General features: G+C 47.9%; 1 protein-coding gene across 4 annotated transcripts in view; it reads left to right on the top strand.

Annotated features, from left to right (window-relative positions):
* Positions 1-21,210, top strand: part of PREX1 (phosphatidylinositol-3,4,5-trisphosphate dependent Rac exchange factor 1) — a 221,784-nt gene that overhangs the window by 80,051 nt on the left and 120,523 nt on the right. For all 4 annotated transcript variants that reach the window (XM_064276180.1, XM_064276179.1, XM_064276178.1 and 1 more), the window contains exons 2-3: positions 6,472-6,543; positions 12,246-12,368. In XM_064276180.1, the coding sequence (XP_064132250.1) occupies positions 6,472-6,543; positions 12,246-12,368 (195 nt within the window). The remainder of the gene's footprint in view (positions 1-6,471; positions 6,544-12,245; positions 12,369-21,210) is intronic.

The raw sequence follows: 21,210 nt of genomic DNA, 5'->3' as shown, positions 1-21,210 counted from the left end.
CCTCATTCTTTCCAAGTCACGAGCTGCCTGCTGCCCGTTGTCCCCATCACGATGGCCTGTTTACAGCTTCTCCATGGGTGGCCCGAGCCTCTCATTGTCCCCACACAATAGTGGTGGCTGCATTCGTGTGAAGAAACCAGGACAGGAAGCCCTGATCTAGGGCAGCCGAGCCACACTCTCAGCTTCCTGCCCTCCCTGGCTGCTCTGGGCCTTTGTCTCCCTCCAGTCTGGGAGGCTGGAGGCTTGAATTCCTGGCAGCATCACTGGCCTGGTTAAAACATCCTCTAGGAACTCCTGCCCCCATCCCTTCCACTTCTTGTCCTTCAAAAAGCAAGACCAGAGTCTCCTGCCATGTGTCAGGCACTGTACTGGGCACATGCTGTCTGTTCATTTGATTTTTGAGTGCCTACTATGTGCCTACATAACTGCGAACAAGACAGGCAAGGGCCCTGCCCTCATGGAGTTTCCATTCACTTTATCCTGTTATATTCTGAAAAGTAGTCACGGTTTTACTGTGATTTCCATATTTGGGAAGAGTAAGATTAATAGAGAGGCTAATGCATTTTCCTGAGGTCACACAGCAGCAGAGATCGAAGGAGGAGGCTCTGTGGTTTAAACCCAAACTCACCAGTTTCCAAATCTGGCCATTACTGTTGGATCAGGGATTAAGGTTTCAGCCCAGCCTTGCTCTCTTCTTGTGTTGACCTTTTCTTCAGGGACTTGTGTAGATTACTTAACCTCAGTTTTGTTTGTCAGATGGGCTCATAATGCAAGTTGGAAAGGTGGTAAGTGCATGAAGACAAGGAGGGCCTCTTGGAAGAGGTGACATTTGAGCTAAGGCCTGATGGATGAGAAAGAGCTGGCCTTGGGTGGAGCTTAGGGAAAACATCTTGCTAGTGGGGACACCATGTGCAAAGGTCCTGAGGCAGGAACATACTTGGCAGGTGGGACGAACAGTGAGAATGAAGGTGTGGCTGGAGATTATGTGGGGGTGGAGCGCTGGGAGGTGTGGTCAAAGAGGCCAACAGGAGTAAGGTCATGGGAGCCTTGTGGCCATGAAGAATTTGGAGTTTTTTTTTTTTTTTTAAGTGCAAGGGGAAGCCCTGGAGAGTCCTAAGCCATGGAATGATATGATCTGATTTACATTTTTAGAAGGATTCCTCTGTCTGTGTGCAGAGAATGGACTTTTAAGGGGCAAGGGGAACCAGGGAGGGGGCAACTGCATTAGTCTAGGTAGGAGAAGATGGTGGCTTGGACCAGGGGGTAGCCATGGAGGTGGGGAGAAGTGGTCAGATTTTTTTCTTTTTCCTTTGCTATGTGAAACCTTCAAGAGGTCCACTCACTTTTATTCACCTGTTTGTGCATTTTCTCTGTAGGCCAATGGACATGAGAAATCTGACAAACACAAAACAAACAAATTTACAAATCTAAAGTAAACTTACCACCTTTATGAAAAGGGATGTTAAAGAACAAGGCAGATGATGTTTTGATGGCAAACACGTTAAGCAAACACTCGAAGGCTTGGCATAAGGCTGTTTTTGTCTAGATCTTTGAGGAAGACTGAATTTGAGAGAAATGAAAGATGGAAGGCTGTCCTAGACTCAGATGGTGGTGGTTCAGGGAGGTGGCTTCCTGGTGGCCTAAACTGAAGTGTGGGCAGAATTTAAATACTTAGAAGAACGGATGAGGAACTTTTTCTGCTCCTAGATTGTTCTCCAGTGCAAGACGGTAATTGGACTAGAAGCAAAGACCCCTTCACCGAATTCACTTAAGGTGGGAACCAAATAGTAATAGGGTAAATCATGGAGGAAAAGAATTTGCTTAAGAATTTGCCTTGAAAAATTAAAAAAAAAGAAAAGGAAAATATCTTGAATTTGTCTTATAGTCAAGAAATTTTAGGGCATGAATGTAATTGTGTTAATTTGTAGAGCCAACAAAGAATAAATCATGTGTTGATGGGGGGGCATAATGTTTCAGCAAGTTGTATGATAGCTCAGTATGCCTTTCTTCACATTGTGTGCGATTTTCCCAGCTCCCTCGTATGAAGAGGATTGGTTTTGCCAAACTGTACCAGGGCATCGTCTGTTTTTTCAACAGCCTCTCAATGCTTCGACACTCAGATCATTTCTTGTTGACGTGCATCCTGTCATTAGCTTTGTTGGTTTCTTCGGTCTCCGTTGCCCACCTCTCTGGTGTTGCCAACCTGCCTGTAATCGTCAATTGCTCTGGGCTCTATCTCCCCCTTCCCCAACATCAGGTTCATTGGCTTCTTGAAATCTTGCATCTTTGGGTCTGATTTGCACTGTAGTCCCACCCCTTCACAGCACCATTTCCGGTCCTTTCAGGTTGGGCGGGGGGAGATCCTGAAGCTACACTGGGAGAGAAGTTTGAGTGGAGATTAAGTATGTAAATGCTCAGTTTGTTAGTGAAAATTTTGTATTAAGAGGATTTCTGTGTTCCTCTGCAGCCCTATAATTGCAGAGACTCAGATAACTGGATCTTCAGATCATGAAGATTTCCTGGATGTGACGCTTGCCCTTGGGATGGTTAAGACTTTGAGTTTAGGAATCAACCTCTTTAACCCTTACTAATGCTGTGATTTTGGGCACCTTGCCCTCTCAGCCTGTTTTCTCAGTTAAAAATGGAGCTAACACATCCTTTCTTTTTTTAAAATAATTTTTATTGTGCTTTAAGTTTACAAATCAAGTCAGTCTCTCACACAAAAACCCATATACATCTTGCAACATACTCCCAATTGCTCTCCCCCTGATGAGACAGCCCGCTCTCTCCCTCCACTCTCTCTTTTTGTGTCCATTTTGCCAGCTTCTAACCCCCTCTACCTTCTCATCTCCCCTCCATGCAGGAGATGCCAACATAGTCTCAAGTGTCCACCTGATCCAAGAAGCTCATTCCTCACCAGCATCCCTTTCCAACCCATTGTCCAGTCCAATGCCTGTCTGAAGAGTTGGCTTTGGGAATGGTTCCTGTTCTGGGCCAACAGAAGGTCTGGGGACCATGACCACTGGGGTCCTTCCAGTCTCAGTCAGATCATTAAGTCTGGTATTTTTATGAGAATTTGGGGTCTGCATCCCACTGCTCTCCTGCTCCCTCAGGGGTTCTCTGTTGTGTTCCCTGTCAGGGCAGTCATTGGTTGTAGCCGGGCACCATCTAGCTCTTCTGGTCTCAGGATGATGTAGTCTCTGGTTCATGTGGCCCTTTCTGTCTCCTGGGCTCGTAATTACCTTGTGTCCTTGGTGTTCTTCATTCTCCCTTGATCCAGGTGGGTTGAGAACAATTAATGCATCTTAGATGGCTGCTTGCTAGCGTTTAAGACCCCAGACGCCACTCTTCAAAATGGGATGCAGAATGTTTTCTTAATAGATTTTATTATGTCAGTTGACTTAGATGTCCCCTGAAACCATGGTCCCCAAACTCTGCCCCTGCTACACTGGCCTTTGAAGCATTTGGTTTATTTAGGAAACTTCTTTGCTTTTGGTTTAGTCCAGTTGTGCTGACATCCCCTGTATTGAACACACCTTTCTTGATGAAAATCCTCAAGGAGATTGGAGTAAAAGAGAAGATCTTCAGTAGGATTCAGGGCATATGAAAAGCCAGCAACCAACATTATCCTTAATGGAGAAGTGTTGAGAGCTTTTCCCTTGTAATCAGGCATGAGAGAAGTGGTCAGATTTTTAATATATGTTGACGAGAAAGGTGATACAGTTTGCTGACAAATTGGACGTGGAATGTCAGAGCAGATAGGCGTCCAGGGTGGCTGTGGGGTTTGGGCCAGAGCCCCTGGAGGGTGGTGGTGTCACTCATTAATCATTAATGGAGGTGTCATTAATCAGGCTGGGAAGGGTGTGGTGATTGGGGTTTGGAGGGGAGAGCAGGAATGAGGTTTTGGATGGAGTACATTTGAAATGCCCCTGGGACATTCAGGTGGAGATGTGGAGTCTGCAGCAGGAGGGATGAGTCAGAATTTTAGGGGCGAAGTCCAGGCAGGGGATAGAAGCTTGGGGCTCGTTAACATACGAGTGGACTTGTCAGGCCCTGAAACTGGCCAAATTCACCCTGCAGTGAGTGTGGACCTCCTTCCTTGCTTCCTTGACTTCCTTCTCTGTGACTTGCTATAAGAGACCCGAGTGTGGGTGGCTGAGCTCCTTGCTACAGTCGTGGACGTCCCTCTGGGTGATGGGAAGGACCTGACAGCCATCTGTGGAGGGCCTGCCTCCCCCCGCCCACCTCCCCCTGTTTCTCTCGCCCCAGGGTGCTGGGTCCCCTTCTATCTCCCAGCATTCGGCGATCTCCCCAGACAAGCACGGGCTCTTCATTAACCCACAGCCTGACTCTGTGACAGGGGCGCCATGGGCTCACTTGGCAGCCCCCATGCTGTAATTAGCTGCACCAGCAGGGTGACTGACAGGCCACTGCAGCTCAGGGGTCCCTGTGGCTGTGACGGGACCATTTATCTATTTTCCCAGGTGTCTCCAAATGGCTGTTGGCACATTAACCTGGGTCCAGGCCCTGAGTACTGGGGCAAACAGGCGGAGTTTGTGTCGGCCCTGGTCTCCCTCTCCTGGGCAGCATCACTGAGCCCTCTGTATCGCCTCCACATTCAGCTTGTCCCCAGGGCCCACCCATGGTCTCCTCAGCTCTTCATTCCATCCTCTGCCTCGCCCCTGCATTCGGCCTGTCCCCAGGGCCCACCTGTGGTCCCCTCAGCTTTTCATTCCATTCTCTGCCTTGCCCTTGCATTCAGTCTGTCCCCAGGGCTCCCCCTTGGCCCCCTCAGTAGCTCTTTATTCTGCCCTCTCCCTCGTCCCTGCATTCAGCCTGTTCCCAGGGACCACCCATGGTCCCCTCAGCTCTTCATTCTGCCCTCTGCCTCACCCCTGCGTTCAGCCTGTCCCCAAGGCCCCCCCACCGCCCTCTCAGCTCTTCATTCCGTCTGCTCAGTGCCATCACACCAAGAGCCTGGCCACCGTCTCGGGTCTCCTCACTTGTCTCTCCACAGTCCCCTTTCCTCACAACGCCTGAGGGTGCTTTCGTCAACATTCAAAAACTGGGAGGCTTTGCTTTAAAAAAATCTTAATTTGTGGCGTCTCTTGTAAAACAATAACAACAACAACAAAAAGCCCAGAACATCTGGTAATACCAGGCCCACCAGCCTTCCCTCCTTCCCACGCGTGGTTGGCAGTGACGAGTGTCGCCCCTGAAAAAAAGCGGCAGAACCGTCATGCCGCGTATCCTGTGTTGTTAAATGCCATCGAGTTGACCGTTGAGTTGGTTCCTACTCATAGCGACCCCATGTAACAGAGTAGAACAGCCCCATGGGGTTTTCTACGCTGTAATCTTTATAGAAGCAGATTGCCAGGTCTTTCTTCCATGGAGCTGCTGGGTGGGTTTGAACTGCTGACCTTTTGGTTAGCAGCCAAGCACTTAACCATTGTGCCACCAGGGCTCCTTACAGCAGTGTAGGATGCTATTTTTGTGTGTGTAAAATGGGGGAAAATATGAACACATCTTGCGTGTGTGTTTGCATAAAGCTTCTTTGGAAGGATACCTGAGAAACAAGGCACTGTGGTTTCCATGGGGCGTGGGGAAGGACTGGATGAATGGGGGCCAGGGCGGGGGAGAGTCTTTTCATATTTTTGACTTTTTATATTGTTTGCTTTTAGGCACATGTTGTTGTTGTGTGCCATTGAGTTGATTCTGACTTGTACATAGAGTAGAATTGTCCCTTAGGGTTTCCTAGGCTGTAATCTTTACAGGGGCAGGGAAACCCTGGTAATGGTTAAGAGCTACAGCTGCTAACCAAAAGGTCGGCGGTTCGAATCCACCAAGCACTCTTTGGAAATTCTATGGGGCAGTTCTACTCTGTCCTGTAGGGTCGCTATGAGTCAGAATCCATCAATGGCAATGGATTTTGTGCTTTCTTTCATCTTCACGGGAGCAGATCGCCAGGTCTTTCTCCCACGGAGCCGCTGGTGGGTTGAGGCCACAGACCTTTGGGTTAGCAGCCTCGCGCTTGGCCGTTGCACCACTAGGGCTCCTTTTAGCTGTGAACTTGTTGTTATTCAGAAGTTAAATTTTAAACGGGGGTGGGGGAGGAGGGGAAATGATTGTAGCCTGAGAGGGACCTGAGGTGAAGAAGGAGTCGTGTGGACGTTTCCTTGGCTCTAGTTCCTTGAGGGCAGAGGCTTTGTATTGTTCACTACAGTACGTTCAGTATCAGCACAGGGCCTGGTGTTTAGTAGATGCCCAGTAAGCATTTGTGCCCTGAATGGGAGGGAGGGAGACTCCAGCTTGTTGAAGGTGAAGCAAAGTAAGCTTTTCCTTATTCCTTGCCCGTGCCCTTTGATTGCTACCTCCCATGGGCCTGGTGGCATTTGAACTTGTGACCCTTTGGGGCCACCCCTGGGAGAATGGAGGTGTGGACACTCACCTCTCCCTGTTTCTCTCCTCTAGGCCTTCCTGCATCGCATCCGGCAGAATGTGGCGGACTCGGCGGAGAAAGGCATCACGGAGGAGAACGTCAAGGTGTGGACATGGGGGCCGGCCCCTTCCTGGTTGTCCCTGAGCTTTACTCTCCTCCCTGAGCGGGTAGTGCTCAGAGGCTTGGAGGGGGAGGCACATCACATGGCTGTCACCTGGCCTGGTCCCTGCAGCCCCAAGAGACCTCCCTGTTCCATGGGCAAGCTGTGCCTGTGGATGTCAGCGGGAGTCAGCCTAGGCCTCCTCTCCCCAACTCAAGATTCTCTCTCCTTGCTCACCATGACCACCCTGTCTTCCCACCTCTGTGCACCAGGCCCTGGCCAGGAGCCCGTGGAAAATCCTTTCCCAAGTGCCCCCGGGAGCCTGGCATCTGCAGCTGCCCTCCTGGCAACCCTGGCCCCTGCCCTGCACTGGGCACTGAGTGTCGGCTGGGCTGATGAGTAATGGGTCCGGGCTGTCATTTGGCATGGCTCTGGGGAGTTTCAGGAGGACATCAATAGGCCTTCTGTGTGCATGGCTAAGGCCCCGTGTTCCCGGACCTGGCTTTCTAGCCTGACCTCACCCTCTGAGAAGAAGCAGCTTTCAGTCCTTGGGGTCTGTGGGTCCTGATCCGAGGGGAGCTGAGGAGCTGGAGAGCCAGGGCAGGGGGAGTGTCAGAGGTGGTACTGGCTGGCTGGTACCCAGAATTCACAGCACACAGAGAACTTGATAGAGTCAGGGAAAATGTCTCCCCAAATGTTCTGGTTAATTTGGACAGTAACCTGGCACGTTGAAAATTTTAAGCCCAATTTTTTGGATAAGGGGACTGAGGCTTAGAAATAGAGACCTGCTTGAGGTCACTATGTGACTGTTTCCTGGGGGTGTTGGAATTTAAGCTCTTTATGCATTCATTCATTCACTCATTCAGGAGATATTTACTGAGTACCTTCTATTTATTTATTACAATTTTAAAAATTATTGCAATTTTTAATTACAATTTATTGTAACTTTTAAAAAATATTTTTATTATTGAGGTATAACCGACAGTAAAGGGCATAGGTCCCAAATGCCCAACATGATGTGCTTTTTCGTACGTGAATATGCCTGTGTAACCACAACCTAAATGAAGACAGAGAACATTCCTCACTCCCAGCAGGCTCCCCTGTGGCTCCTGCCAGCCAGTACCCCCTTCCCAAAGGTGACTGATGTCTGGTACCACTGATTAGTTCTGCCCATTCTTAAGTCTTATATAAATGTGTGTTCATTTGTGTCTGTCATCTTTTGCTCAGCATCATGTCTGTGAGATTTGTCATGTTGCTCTGTAGCTGTGGTTCATTCTTTTTCATTGCTGTATAATATTCCACAGTAAGACCACATCACAACTTACTTATCCATTCTCCTATTGATAAATATTTGGGGCATTTATAGTTTTTGGAAACTTTAGACCATTCTTTTACATGTCTTTTGATGGACACAGACTCATGTTTTTTGGGTACATACCCAGAAGACAGATATTTGTTTGTAAGTTTTGGTTATTTCTTAAAATATAACAGTTGTTGTTAAGTGCGGTTGAGTTAGTTCTGACTCATAGTGACCCTGTATACCACAGAATTAAACACTGCCCAGTCCCGTGCCATTCTTACAATTGTGGTTATTCTTGAGCCCATTGTTGCAGCCACTGTGTCAATCCATCTCGTTGAGGTCCTCCTCTTTTCCACTGACCCTGTTCTTTGCCAAGCTTGATGTCCTTCTGCAGGGACTGATCCCTCCTGACAACATATCCAAAGTATGTAAGATGCAGTCTTGCCATCCTTTCTTCTAAGGAGCATTCTGGTTGTACTTCTTCCAAGACAGATTTGTTTGTTCTTTTGGCAGTCCATGGTATATTCAATAGTCTTCGCCACCACCACAATTCAAAGGCATCAATTCTTTATCGGTCTTCCTTATTCACCGTCCAGCTTTCCCATGCATATGATGTGATTGAAAATACCATGGCTTGAGTTAGGTGCACCTTAGTCTTCAAGGTGACATCTTTGCTTTTCAACCTTTTAAAGAGGTCATTTGCAGCAGGTTTGCCCAGTGCTATGCATCTTTTTTTTTCTTTTTCTTTTTTAATTTTTATTGTGCTTTAAGTGAAAGTTTACAAATCAAGTCAGTCTCCCATGCAAAAACTTATATACACCTTGCTACATATTCCCAATTGCTCTCGCCCTAATGAGACAGCCTGCTCCCTCCCTCCACTCTGTCTTTTCACCAGCTTCTAACCCCCCATCCTCTCATCTCCCCTCCAGGCAGGAGATGCCAGCATAGTCTCAAGTGTCCACCTGATCCAAGAAGCTCACTCCTCACCAGCATCCCTCTCCAACCCATTGTCCAGTCCAGTCCCTGTCTGAAGGGTTGGCTTTGGGAATTGCTATGCGTCTTTTGATTTCTTGACTGCTGCTTCCATGGGTGTTGATTGTGGATCCAAGTGAAATGAAATCCTTGACAACTTCGAGGAGGCAGCTCTTCCCCAGTCATCTTCTGAGTGCCTTTCAACCTGGGGGGCTCATCTTCCAGCACTATATCAGACAGTGTTCTGCTGCTATTCATAAGGTTTTCACTGGCTAATTCTTTTCAGAAGTAGCCTGCCAGGTCCTTTGTCTTAGTCTGTCTTAGTGTGAAAGCTCAGCTGAAATCTGTCATCCATGGGTACCCTGCTGGTATCTGACTACTGGTGGCATAGCTTCTAGCACTATAGCAACACACAAGCCCCCACAGTATGACAAACAGACATGTTTTGGGGGGTGGTGGTGGAATATAACAGTAGGGTCTATTATATGTGTCTTTAACATAAGCAGATTCAGCCATATGAGCTGTGGATAAAATGAGAGAGAGAAGAATAAACGGTGAGGGTGATTTTTCCAGCCACTTCCCATGATGAGCGTCTTCCAGGCGGAGGGGGAGAGGAGGTAGGGCCTTTGGCCCCTCAGGCTCTGCAGCAGTTGAGGAGTGGTCTCCTGCCCCTTGTCCCCTCCCTGACCTTCAGCCCATGTCGCTCTGCAGACTTTGTAGGTGCATTCCAAGGTCCCATGAGGTTGGTCTTCATTTTCTCAGGACTTGGCTCAAATGTTGCCTTCTCAGAGTGGCTATCCCTGGCCACTGTATTTACATTTGCAGACTTCTTCCTTCTGTCCTCTCCTGGGACTCCCTTGCTATTTTATTTGTGTCTTTAGTGCTTATTATTGTTTCCGATAAGTGCCATGGAGTCAATTTCAACTCATAGTGACCCCATGTGACAGAGTAGAACTGCCCCTTAGAGTTTTCTAGGCTGTGGTCTTTACAGGATCAGATCGTTAGGTCTTTCTCCCATGGAACTGCTGGGTGGATTTGAACCGCCATCTTTTGGTTAGCAGCTGAGTACTTAACCATTGCTTGGCTTCTGTTAGTGTTTATTGCCACCCCAAAGTCTCCGTTTCACTGATTGTTTGTTTGTCTGTCCCCTCCCAGTAGAACTTCGCCTCCATGAGGAGAGGGACTTGTCTGTTTCTTGCTGTGTCCCCAGGGCCTCACACAGTGCCTGGCACACAGTCGGTGCTCAGTAAATATTTGCGCAATGAATGAAGTCGTAAGAAACTCTAGAAGGACACATAAACCACCAAGACTGGTGACCTGGGGTGTGGAGCTGCTGTGGGTGTGAGGGAATCTCCTTTTTGTATGCATCTTACTGTGTTTTAATTTTTGAACCACAGGAGTGAATTACTTCTTCAAAAAATAAATAAAAAAATTAAACACGTACTTGTAAAAAAAAAAAACATATGCAGTTTGAGTTAATGAATATACCGTGGGCTGCCAGAAGAACACACAGATTTGTTTTGGAAGAAGTACAGCCAGACTCCCCCTTAGAAGCAAGGATGGCCAGGCTTCGTTTCACGTACTTTGGACATGTTATCAGGAGGGACCAATCCCTGGAAGAGGACATCATGCTCAGTCAAGTAGAGGGTCAGCAAAAAAGAAGTAGACCGTCAACAAGATGGATTGACACAGTAGCTGCAACAGCGGGCTCGAGCACAGCAACGATTGTGAGGATGGCGCAGGTCGAGAGCCGCACCTGTATATACACATCTATAGAGTCTTTGTACAAGCTGCACAGAATTCCGTGTGTGGAATTTTTAACTTATTTACCAGTCCCCATGGATGGACATGGCTTGTTTTCAGTCTTTTGCCTTTGCAAGTCAGGCTGCAGTGTGTTTTTGGTGAATGTGGCCATGTTTATCGGAACAGGCTTCTCAACCTTGGCACTACTGACATTTTGGACCAGATAATTCTCTGTTGTCGGGGGCTTTCCTGTGCATTGTAGGATGTTTAGCAGCATCCCTGGGCTTTACCCACGAGAGGGTATGGGTGATGGTGGTGGTGTTAGGTGCCGTCAAGTTGTTTCTGATTCATGGTGACCCCATGTACAACAGAACAAAACACTGCCTGGTCCCGCACCATCCTCACAATTGATGTGATGTTTGAGCCCATTGCTGCAGCTGCTGTGTCAATCTATCTCATTGAGGGTCTTCTTCTTTTTTCTTGACCCTCTACCAAGCATGATGTTCTTTTCCAGGGATTGGTCCCTTCCGATAACATGTCCAGAGTACATGAAATGAAGTGGGGAGCTGTCCTGTGCGTTGTAGGATGTTTAGCAGCATCCCTGGCCCCTACCCATAAGAGGGTGGTGGGTAGCCAGTAGCAACCTATCCCCCGCACCTACAGTGTGACAGCCAAAACTGTCTCCAGACATTTCTAAGTGTCCCCTGGTTGGGGTTGGGCAAAATTGACCCTGGTTGGAAACCACTGATCGAAAGGTTATATTCTAAAATACAGACATGCTGTGTCAAATTGTATTGTGTTTTAAACTTTTAGATTCCTGCGGGAAACAGGCAATCTTATTGTTTATGAGAGCGTGAACAGCATATTTTGAGCACCATTCCTTATCGTTTTGTCTTCTACAACATCATCTTAATGGGTGCAGGGAAGTACACTGACCTTTCTAAAATCATTCGCCTATGGTGGGAAACACCAGTTGTATCTGGTTCTGATGAATATCTTAATATGTAAATCTCTGCATACTGAGTGTGAAGCTCAGTTCTGCAGCTTACTGGACTAACCTTGGGAATGCTGATTATTTTCTCTGAGCCTCAGTTTCTTCATCTGTTAATTGGGGATCATAATAGTTTCCACCTCCAGGGGCTATAGTAATGATTGGTGTTGTTGCTCTGTGCCCTTGAATTGATTCCAACTCATAGCGACCCTATAGGACAGAGTAGAACTGCCTTATGGGATTTCCTAGGTTGAAATCTTTACGGGAGCAGACCACCAAGTCTTTTCTACCATGGAGCAGCTGGTGGGTTCAAACTGCTGATCTTTTGACTAGCAGCCAAGCACTTAACCATTGCGCCACCAGGGCTCCTTATAATCAACATTTCCAAGATTAGTCCAGTAAAAGAAGAAGTTAACTTCACACTCAGTATGCAGAGAATTATATATCAATATATTCATCACAATATTCATCAGAGGACTAGAGGCCACAAATATGTGTAACATATTTAACACAGGATTAGGTTGGCATTCTTTTGTTATCATCCTTGTTTTTATTAGTGGTAAATTGGCTCCCATGTATTAGAGTGTCCATTTCACTGCATCCTCACCTGCACTGGGGGTTATGTATTTTTCCACGCTTGATTTTGCTCTCCCTCTCTGCCTTGATTAATGCTATTCTTGGGTCTCCCCTTTCCTTGTAGATCCTGTTCTCTAACATCGAAGACATCCTAGAAGTTCATAAGGATTTCTTGGCCGCCTTGGAATATTGTTTACATCCAGAACCTCAGTCTCAGCATGAACTTGGAAACGTTTTCTTAAAATTCGTGAGTACAATGCCTCAGCCACTATCAGACTCTGCAGCTTTTGGAAAGCAGGCTTCTCCCTGCTCTGCCTGCCCTTGGCCAGCTTCCTCTGCAGGCTTGTCTGGGAGACGGAGAGGCCGTGGCTGGCAGGCGGGTCCAGCCTCGGCATCCCAGGAACAATGGAAGTGGGCCAGGCCCAGCCAGACGTGGGTATTTTTAGCAGCTATCCTTTCTCGCACTGGCACGTGGAGAGTGGCCCCCCTTTCCTCAGGGCCACTCACTGAATGGCCACTTCCAGGGGCTCCCATGACCTCCTAGCCTGGCAGAGCGCCTCTGCTTAGAAAGACCAACAGAAGCAGCTAGCGGCCAAGAGGGTGGGCTCCAGGTCAGACAGACCTGAGTTTGAGTCATGGCTCGGCCACCCACTGGCCAGTCTCTGATCCCTGGGTGCCTACTTGGGCTTCTGGTCAGAGAGGCTGCCACTTGCTGTGCTCTGTAATAGCCTTTCTTTTCCTGTGGGATTCCTAATGTATTGCAGGGAAGGGCTGGAGGAAGGAGGGTGGGGAGCTAGCCCACATGAGCCAACTGTTCTCCCATAGCCTCTCCTTCTGTGCTGCCCAGAACCCTCCTTGTGGGGGAGAAAAGCTCACACTAACCTCACAGGCACAAGGCTAGGGGCACAAGCCTTCGCCTCTCTGAACCTCAATTTCCTCCACTCTCTGAGAAGGGGAGGTCGTCATGTCCTTGGATTGATGGAAAGGCTCCAACAGGTTGAGCAGCAGAGTGCTTAGCATAGTGTAGTGGCTCTCAACCAGGGACGATTTTGACCTCCCAGGGGATATTTGGGGTCTGAGACATTGTTGGTTGTTATAACTGGGGAAGGGAGTCTGACTGGCATTAGTGGGTAGAGGCCAGGGATTCTGCCAAACCTCCTGCAATGCACAGGACAGGTCCCCCAAACAAAGAATTAGCTGGTCCAAAATGTTAATAGTGCCGAGGGCATGAAACCTCGGTGTATGGTTAGCTCTCAGTGGACGTTAGCTCTTATTTCAGTTATCACCGTCATCATCATCATCACTGACTCCCTTCTCTAAGGGAGCACATATTGGTGGCTGGAGTCTGGGATGAGAGAGACTGTCATGGTTCTGCCCTCAGGGACTTACAGTCTTGAGGTGGTCAGGAGGGCAGCACTTTCGGCCAGGCTGCTGAGCTACTCATTAGCTGTGTTACTCCTCTAGGATACTTTAACTTATTTATACCTCAGTGTCTTCACCTAGGAAACCCTGGTGGCGTAGTGGTTAAGTGCTACAGCTGCCAACTAAGAGGTCAGCAGTTCAAATCCATCAGGTGCTCTTTGGAAACTCTATGGGGCAGTTCTCCTCTGTCCTATAGGGTCACTAGGAGTCGGCAATCGACCCGACGGCAGTGGGTTTGGTTTTTGGTTTGGTCGTCACCTATAAAATGGGTATAAAACTAGACCTCACTTGTGATGTTGTTGTGAGGATCAAGTAAGATAACACAAGGAGAGTGCTCAGAACAGCTCCCGAGCTGCTCACAGGAAGTACTCGATACATGTTGGGTGTTGTCTTTCCTCTTCAGGTAGGCAGCATTCCTCAGTGGTGAAAATGGAATAAATGAGTGAGGAAGATGGGGCACAGGTGAGAGGGGTGTTAATAGAGGGTGCGGAGCAGAGGAGAGATGGGATCTGCTCTGGGTTTCAAAGGGTCCCTTAGGCTGCTGTGAGGAGAAAGGGGCAGGGAGGGAGACCAGCTAAGGGGTCACTGAGGTGATGGTGTCTTAGAACAGGGTGGAAGTAGTGGAGATGGTGGACAGTGATGGTTTGGTTCAGTAAATGTTTCTTGAATAGGAGAATGAAAAGAATGGAGGGACAGTCTTCTTAGGTTCAGAGGAAGGAGTGTTTGGTTCTCTGGAGCCAGACAGCCTGGGTTCAAATCCTGGGTGACCTTGGGCAAGCTACTTTGCCTCTGGGGACCTCAGTCTCCTTCTCTGTAAAATGGGGCAATAGAATGAATGAGTGGTGGGAGTGAAGCACTCAGAGCTGGCCCAGCCCGAGCTGATACTGAGTGAATGTTAGCCGTGGTCGTTTTTTCAGCCGGGGTATCATAGGAGGCCATTGGGAGGAGGTGACTTTGGAGGTGGCATGAGTTGACCACACCTGAACTTAGAGCGAGACTTTGTTGTGTTCATTGCTCTGTCTCTGCATTAAGATTTAAGTCAGGCTCCAACCTCATATGCCCACTTATTGGCAAGAAAATTGAGAGAAGGGTTAAGTTCAAGGTTACAACACTGTAAATGGTAGAGCTGGGACTTGAACCCTCTTGGGGCAGGGTGGTTCAGTGGTAGAATTCTCACCTTCCATGCAGGAGATGCTGGTTCAGTTCCCAGTCAGTGCAGAAGCGCATCTACCACTCGTCTGTCAGTGGAGGCTTCCACGTTGCTGTGATACTGAGCAGGTTTCAGTGGAGCTTCCAGACTAACAGACTAGGAAGTAAGGCCTGGCGATCTACTTCTGAAAATTAGCCAGTGAAAACCCTGTGGATCACAACGGTCCGATCCCATTGTGCACGGGGTCACCATGAGTCTGGGGCTTACTTGATAGTAGGTAACACAACAACAACAACTAAACCAGTGCTTTTTGGACTTACTTAATACACGTGATAAGTTCGTGATTTTTTTTGGTATCTGGGTACTTCTCGTATTATTATTTAATCTTTAAAAAAAATGATTCACTTGGAAAAAAAACCTTAAATAAACTTATTTAAAAGGGAAATTTACATCATTATTAGAAATGGAAAATTAATGTCACTTGCTATAAATAGACCAAGAAAAGAAAAAAACCCCAAACCCATTGCTGTAAAAATAAATGCGGTAGAAACCAAACTATGTTACCACATTCTGACTAGAAACCCTTGCCCACCTAAGGCTCTGAGCCTCAGGCCTGCCCTAGGTTTTTGTTATCTAAATGAAAAAAAAAGAGAAAAGATTAAGAAGTGTCAGACTGGGCTTAACTTCACATCACACCTTTTGGTAACTAGAACAGTTGAGAAAGGAGCCAGCTTTCTTAGCTTGTGAGTCAATTTTTTTTTCATGTAAAATCGGCTTCCCCATCTCCCTCTATCCTCCACTCTCCCTTACCTGCCCCAGGGCTGTGGGGGATGGCACTGAGTCATTCCGCTGTAGGATTTTTTTTTTTAAAGTTGCTGCTGTCGTCATTGAGTTCCCGGAAGCCGAATGGGAGATTTGTGTGCAGGTAGTTTGTAGTAGGCAGCTGAAGGAGAGGTTGCACCTTCACACTCAAACCTCCACAACCCCATGGGAACTCTGGAGTTGGTACGGCCCTTTAGGTTGCCCCGAATTACAGCGAGAGGGCAGGGTCTTTGTACTCCAAGTCACGGGACTTGGGAGGTGGTGGAAGGTCTCAGGCAGGTAGCTCTCTCAGGCCTAGGATCAGTTCCTGGGGAGGGTTTGAGTCTCTGTTTTTCACCATTGGTATGGGAGAAGGTCTCTTGAAATATATGCCAAGCATCTTCGGGGTTCCAGGTACCATGCTAGGCTCTGAGGATGCCTCACTAAGACAGACTTGCGCCCTGCTACCACAGGCTGGAGTGTGGTAGGGAGGGAGGGCAACTCAGTACACAGGTGAGGTCATTTCAGACAGTGATACAGCCTGTGAAAGGGTAGCAGAGGCAATAAAGAGCACCTTTGCTTGAGGTTGCTTTAAATAGGAGGCTCAGAGATAGTTGCTCCATTCAGTCGATAAAAACAGAGCGTCCAATTAAAGTTGAATTTCAGGTCAACAGTCTGTAATTTTTTTTAGTATGTCTTATAGAATACTTGGATATACTTATACTATAAAATTATGCATTGTTTACTTGAAATTCATATTTAACTGTATGTTATATATATATGTATATATATATGTACGAAAAACCAAAAAACCAAACTGAGTGCCGTCGAGTCGATTCTGACTCATAGCGACCGTATAGGACAGAGTAGAACTGCCCCCTCGAGTTTCCAAGGAGCGCCTGGCAGATTCGAACTGCCAGTTAGGCCACATTAAAGAATGGATTCAAACTGCCAACCTTTCAGTTAGCAGCCGTAGCACTTAACCACTACGCCACCAGGGTTTCCATGTATATATATGTATATGTGTATGTGTGTGTGTATATATATATATATATATATATATATACACACATACATATATACGGGAACCCTAGTGGCATAGTTTCCATGTATATATGGTATATAGGATTTCCATATATATATATATATATATATACACACACATACATACATATATACGGAAACCCTGGTGGCGTAGTTTCCATGTATGTATGGTATGTAGGGCTTCCATGTATGTATGGTATGTAGGGTTTCCATGTATATATGTATGTATATGTGTGTATGTGTATATATATACATACACATACATACATATATACGGAAACCCTGGTGGTATAGTGGTTAAGTGCTACGGCTGCTAACTGAAAGCTTGGCAGTTCGAATCCATCCTTTAATGTGGCTTAACTGACATTTAATTAGGCAACCTTCATCAAGGAAGACCTCTCCAAGGTGAAATGGGAAGGATCTTCCAGACTGAGGGAATAGAAAGGGCAAAAGTTCTGATATAGGAAAAAGCTTGACCCATTTGAGGAAAGCCAGGAGGCCAACGTGGAACCCCCCCGTCCCACCCCTGGTTGCCACTGGGTGGTAGGTTGGGGAATACCTCGCAGAGTTGAGACTCAAATTCCTCGCCCCCTTCTCTGCTGCTGTCTCCAGGCCCTTGGAGACATCCACACGGGCAGCCAGCTCTCTGAGCCTCAGTCTTTTTGGCTGTGAAATGAGTGGCTTGGAGCAGGCGTTCTCTGGGGAGCAAGTGTCATGCCCGGGTACAGCCACCACCTCTGACAATCCTCGAGCCCTCCCGGGGGGGCTAGATCCCCTCCCCTAGTTGTCCGAGGCAGCTGCACCTTCCCATAGCCTTCTCCTCCTTCACACCCAACACCCATACCCACACATTCCCCACCCGCCACATCTGTGCGCGCGCAACTGTGTGTCCGTTTCTTCCTGGCAAAACAATTGAAGTGGCTACCAGGAGGAAATAAACACTTTAGACCCTTGGCTGTCAAAAGCAGTGTTCTACATTTGCAGGGTCTGGGTCCTGAGATGCAGCTGGGATTGGGCTTGATGAAAGGACATGGAGGCGATTGGCCTGGGCCTGGTTTTGAAGAGGGGATGCTGTCATTTGCTAAATTTAACTTCTCTAAGCCCCAAGCCTTGGTCCCTTGCCCTTCCCACAGGATGAAGGAGAGGTTGACATTGCAGAACGTGTCAGAGGAGGGGCTTTGGGGATGAGGAATGACAAACCTGTGGTAGTCTTGTCATTTACTGTCCTCCTGCATCCATGGCAGACATCGCTCATCAGTCACAGCATTCTGTCTTTGGGCTCCCTGCAGAGCACCAGAATCCTTGTCACCAGTGTCCTGCCAGCACTATCCATTGATTGGGGTTGGCATGTGAGAAGAAACAGATTTGTCCCTGATTTCTGGCCCAACCCCTTTATGGTACAGATGGAGGTGGATAGGGAGGCCTTGTCCCCTCACCAGGCTTGGATCCACTTTTTGGTTTTATTTCTGCCTTCAGAATGTGCATTTATCAGGACTGTCTTCACTGCAGGTGACGGAAACACCAACTCAGATAGGCGTCAACAAAAAAGGAATTTTATTGGCTGTTACAAATGAAATGTTCACTGGGTGGGCTGGCTTCAGTCACCGCTGGATCAAGGACCCAAAACGATGTTTTCAGGACTTGGTCTTTCTCTGTCTCTGAGCTCTGCTTTCCTCTGTTAACTTCTTTCTTGGGGAGGGGGCATGTCTCACATGGTGGCAGGGATGGCCTTCAGCAGCTCTAGGCCAGCACTCTTCCAGCTCATCGACGACAGTTCAGAAGAGCGTCTGTTTCCAGTAATTCAAACATGAGTCATTGAGGGCTCTCATTGGCTCAGCTCAGGTCACATGGCCACTGTTGCCAGGACAGGGAGCTTTGACTGGTTCATTCTGGGTCACATGCTCACCTGTGGGGTGGGCTCAGCAGGCTCATACTGTAGGTGAGGTAGTTCCCCAACTGGAAAATTGGGAGCCATGAGCAGAAGAAGGGAAATTGGATGTTAGGTGAGTAAAACAGCAAATGTTCCAGCCAGAGAGTTGAGGCTGAAGTTGTAGTGGAGCAGGGTCATCCTGGGAAGAAACGCAGAGCTGCTTCGAGGGGCCATTGAGTCCCTCTTAGTTTCTCCCTCTGTTTTCTGGCGTCCATTCATCAAATAGTCATGATGCCTGCTCTTTGCCAGGCAGTGTTGTCCCCACTGGCACCAAAGCAGCGACCTCAATGGATGCAAACCCTACCCCCTTGGAGCTCGCAGTCCAGTGGGGAGGATGGACCATACAAGAGTGAGAAGTAAAACATACCAGGGCATAGAGGCCCACCATATTTATGACTGCCTGGTGCCCTTCCCTGGTGGTCCTCCCTACACCTACCTTCCTCCTGACTGTCTCTCTCTCTCTCTTTTTTTTTTTGCCATCAAAGCCTACCCATCCACTGACCAACCCTGTCATAGAACTAGACCAATTCACCAAAGAGATAATGAATTTGCTGGAATGGTAATGATGGTGACAATAGCAACAACATCAGTAGCAGCAGTAATAATAACAGCTAATATTTAATGAAAGCTTACTATGCACCAGGCACTGTTTTAAGCACTTAATATTAATTCACCTGATTATCTACACAAAAACCTTACGAGGATGTGTGTGTGTGTGCGTGTGCCATTATTGTCTAAAATTCATGGATGAGAACACAGAGGCACAGAGAGGTCGTATGCCTTGCCAAGGTCACAGAGCTGGTTATCAGGGGACCTGGGCTATGAACCTGGGTGGTCTGGCTGCAGAACCTGCACTTACACTCATGAGGTTGATGGTCATGGGGACTTTGGACATCTTAACTCAGAACAGTACTAATAGCGGGGTCTCTAGGCCCCGGGAAAGCCCAGGGAGAGGAAGTTGGCTGTGAAGGGACTTTTTCTAGAGCCCCTTACATATAGTCAGGACCTCCTTTTGCTGTTCATGTGGCTGTTGTCAGTGCCTGGCGCCCCATCTACAGCCCTGCCAGCCTTCTCTGCAGGTGCAGGTTCCCAGGCACAGGTTGATTCTCACTGCCTACAAGAAAAGCTCCTTCCCGCCTTCCCAAAGTTTGCTTTACCTCAGCCTGCAGCTGAGGCCCTGGTTCCAGATGTGTCTGGCAGCCCCCACCCCCTGCCACTGTTTTATCTGTGCCTGGGTGAGCCCCTGGAGTCCAGATTTCTCCTCACCCTGATGGCCCCCTTGGTGCATTTGAGGCAAGTAGAAATAGAATGAGATCTGCTTGGGCAGTGTGGGGTGTACTGAGGGTCTCTGTTCTCCTCCTCTGCCCTTGTGTGTGTGTCAGCATCTCAGGTGGCTGTAGACACTAGGAGATTGTGATTCAGGACTCAGCATGTGTTTCCATGTGCACACTGATGTTGGTGTTGTTTGGAGCATGTAGCTTGTGTGTTGTAATTCTTGAGATTTTTTTGGTGGTTCCTCAGAGTGTGCAGCAGGGTTGCGCTTGTTCTGTGGTTTGTATGTGTGTATGCACACTTTGGGTGCTTGTGACGTTGTATATTTTGGTATTTTTCCTGTTGATTCATGTTTGTGTTTGTAACTGCAACTTGATAGAGGATGGTGAAGTATTATATAGAGCTCATTGTGTACCAGGCACTGTTCTACGCATTATATGTATACATATATTAAGTAATTTCATCCTTTAGGAGCCCAAGTGGTAGGAGAGTCTGTTGTTTTGTCAATTTTATGGATGAAGAAACTGAGGTATAGATAGGTGAAACAATTTGCCCAAGGTCACCCACCACTTAGGGAGTGTGAAGCTGGGTTTTCATCCCAGGCGGTGCCTGGGAGCATAGTCTGTGTGTTTGTGGCTTGAGATTTGTATCTAGTGTGTTTACCCCTTACTCTCATCCCGACCCTGTGCTGTGACCTTGAGCTGGTGATGGGGGTTAAGAGAGTTTGAATCCTGTTCTGCCACTTTACTAGCTGTGAGATCCTTGGCAAGTGACTTTACTTCTTTGTACCTTGGTTTTCCCATGTGTGAAACGGACCCAATACAGTAGCTACCACATAAGACAGTTGGGAGGAGTAGATGAGTTTTCCCTTGTCCGAGAGAACAGCACGTGTGTACTCAGTGCACATACGCACATGTGTTAGCCCCAGCTCTGGCTGTGGGCACTTTGTTACTCAGAGTGTGTGCTTAGATGGTGCACTTGGAGCCCCCAGCGTGAGCTGGGGTGGTGGTGGCGGGACGTTATCGATTCTGAAACCATGTCCCTCCCCTTTGGTTTCCCACTTCCTGTAGCCTGCCCTTCGGAAGGAGGACCAGAGGCTTGTTTAGAAGCTTTGCAGACCCACCTCTTCCTTCCTTAGCTTCTTGGGGTCTCCTATCCTCCATTTACCCCCCCAGCCCAAGGCCAAGGCCCTTCAGCCCTTCCTTCCCTAGTGACCTCACCCAGGACATCCTTGTTGGGTTTGGCAGGGGGAGGGGCATTCTGTGAGCCTTTCAGAATGAAGAATGCTCAGTGAAGAGCTTCCAGCCGAGAAGTCTCTGTCCCTTCACTTCCAGAAACCCTGCCTGATGGTTACAGACCTGGTGACCCACAGGTGACTTCTAAGCCAGAAAGAGCCAGGCCTTGGGCTCAGGGCACCTGGAGGTTAACAGAGGTATCTCCCTGCCTCAGGACTGCCAGTGCTGTGTGAAC

Source organism: Loxodonta africana, chromosome 24 (assembly GCF_030014295.1).
Source record: "Loxodonta africana isolate mLoxAfr1 chromosome 24, mLoxAfr1.hap2, whole genome shotgun sequence".
In the NCBI taxonomy this organism is placed as follows: domain Eukaryota; kingdom Metazoa; phylum Chordata; class Mammalia; order Proboscidea; family Elephantidae; genus Loxodonta; species Loxodonta africana.
The sequence above is the reverse complement of the archived record's forward strand: the minus strand, read 5'-3'. Positions and strand labels throughout refer to the sequence as shown.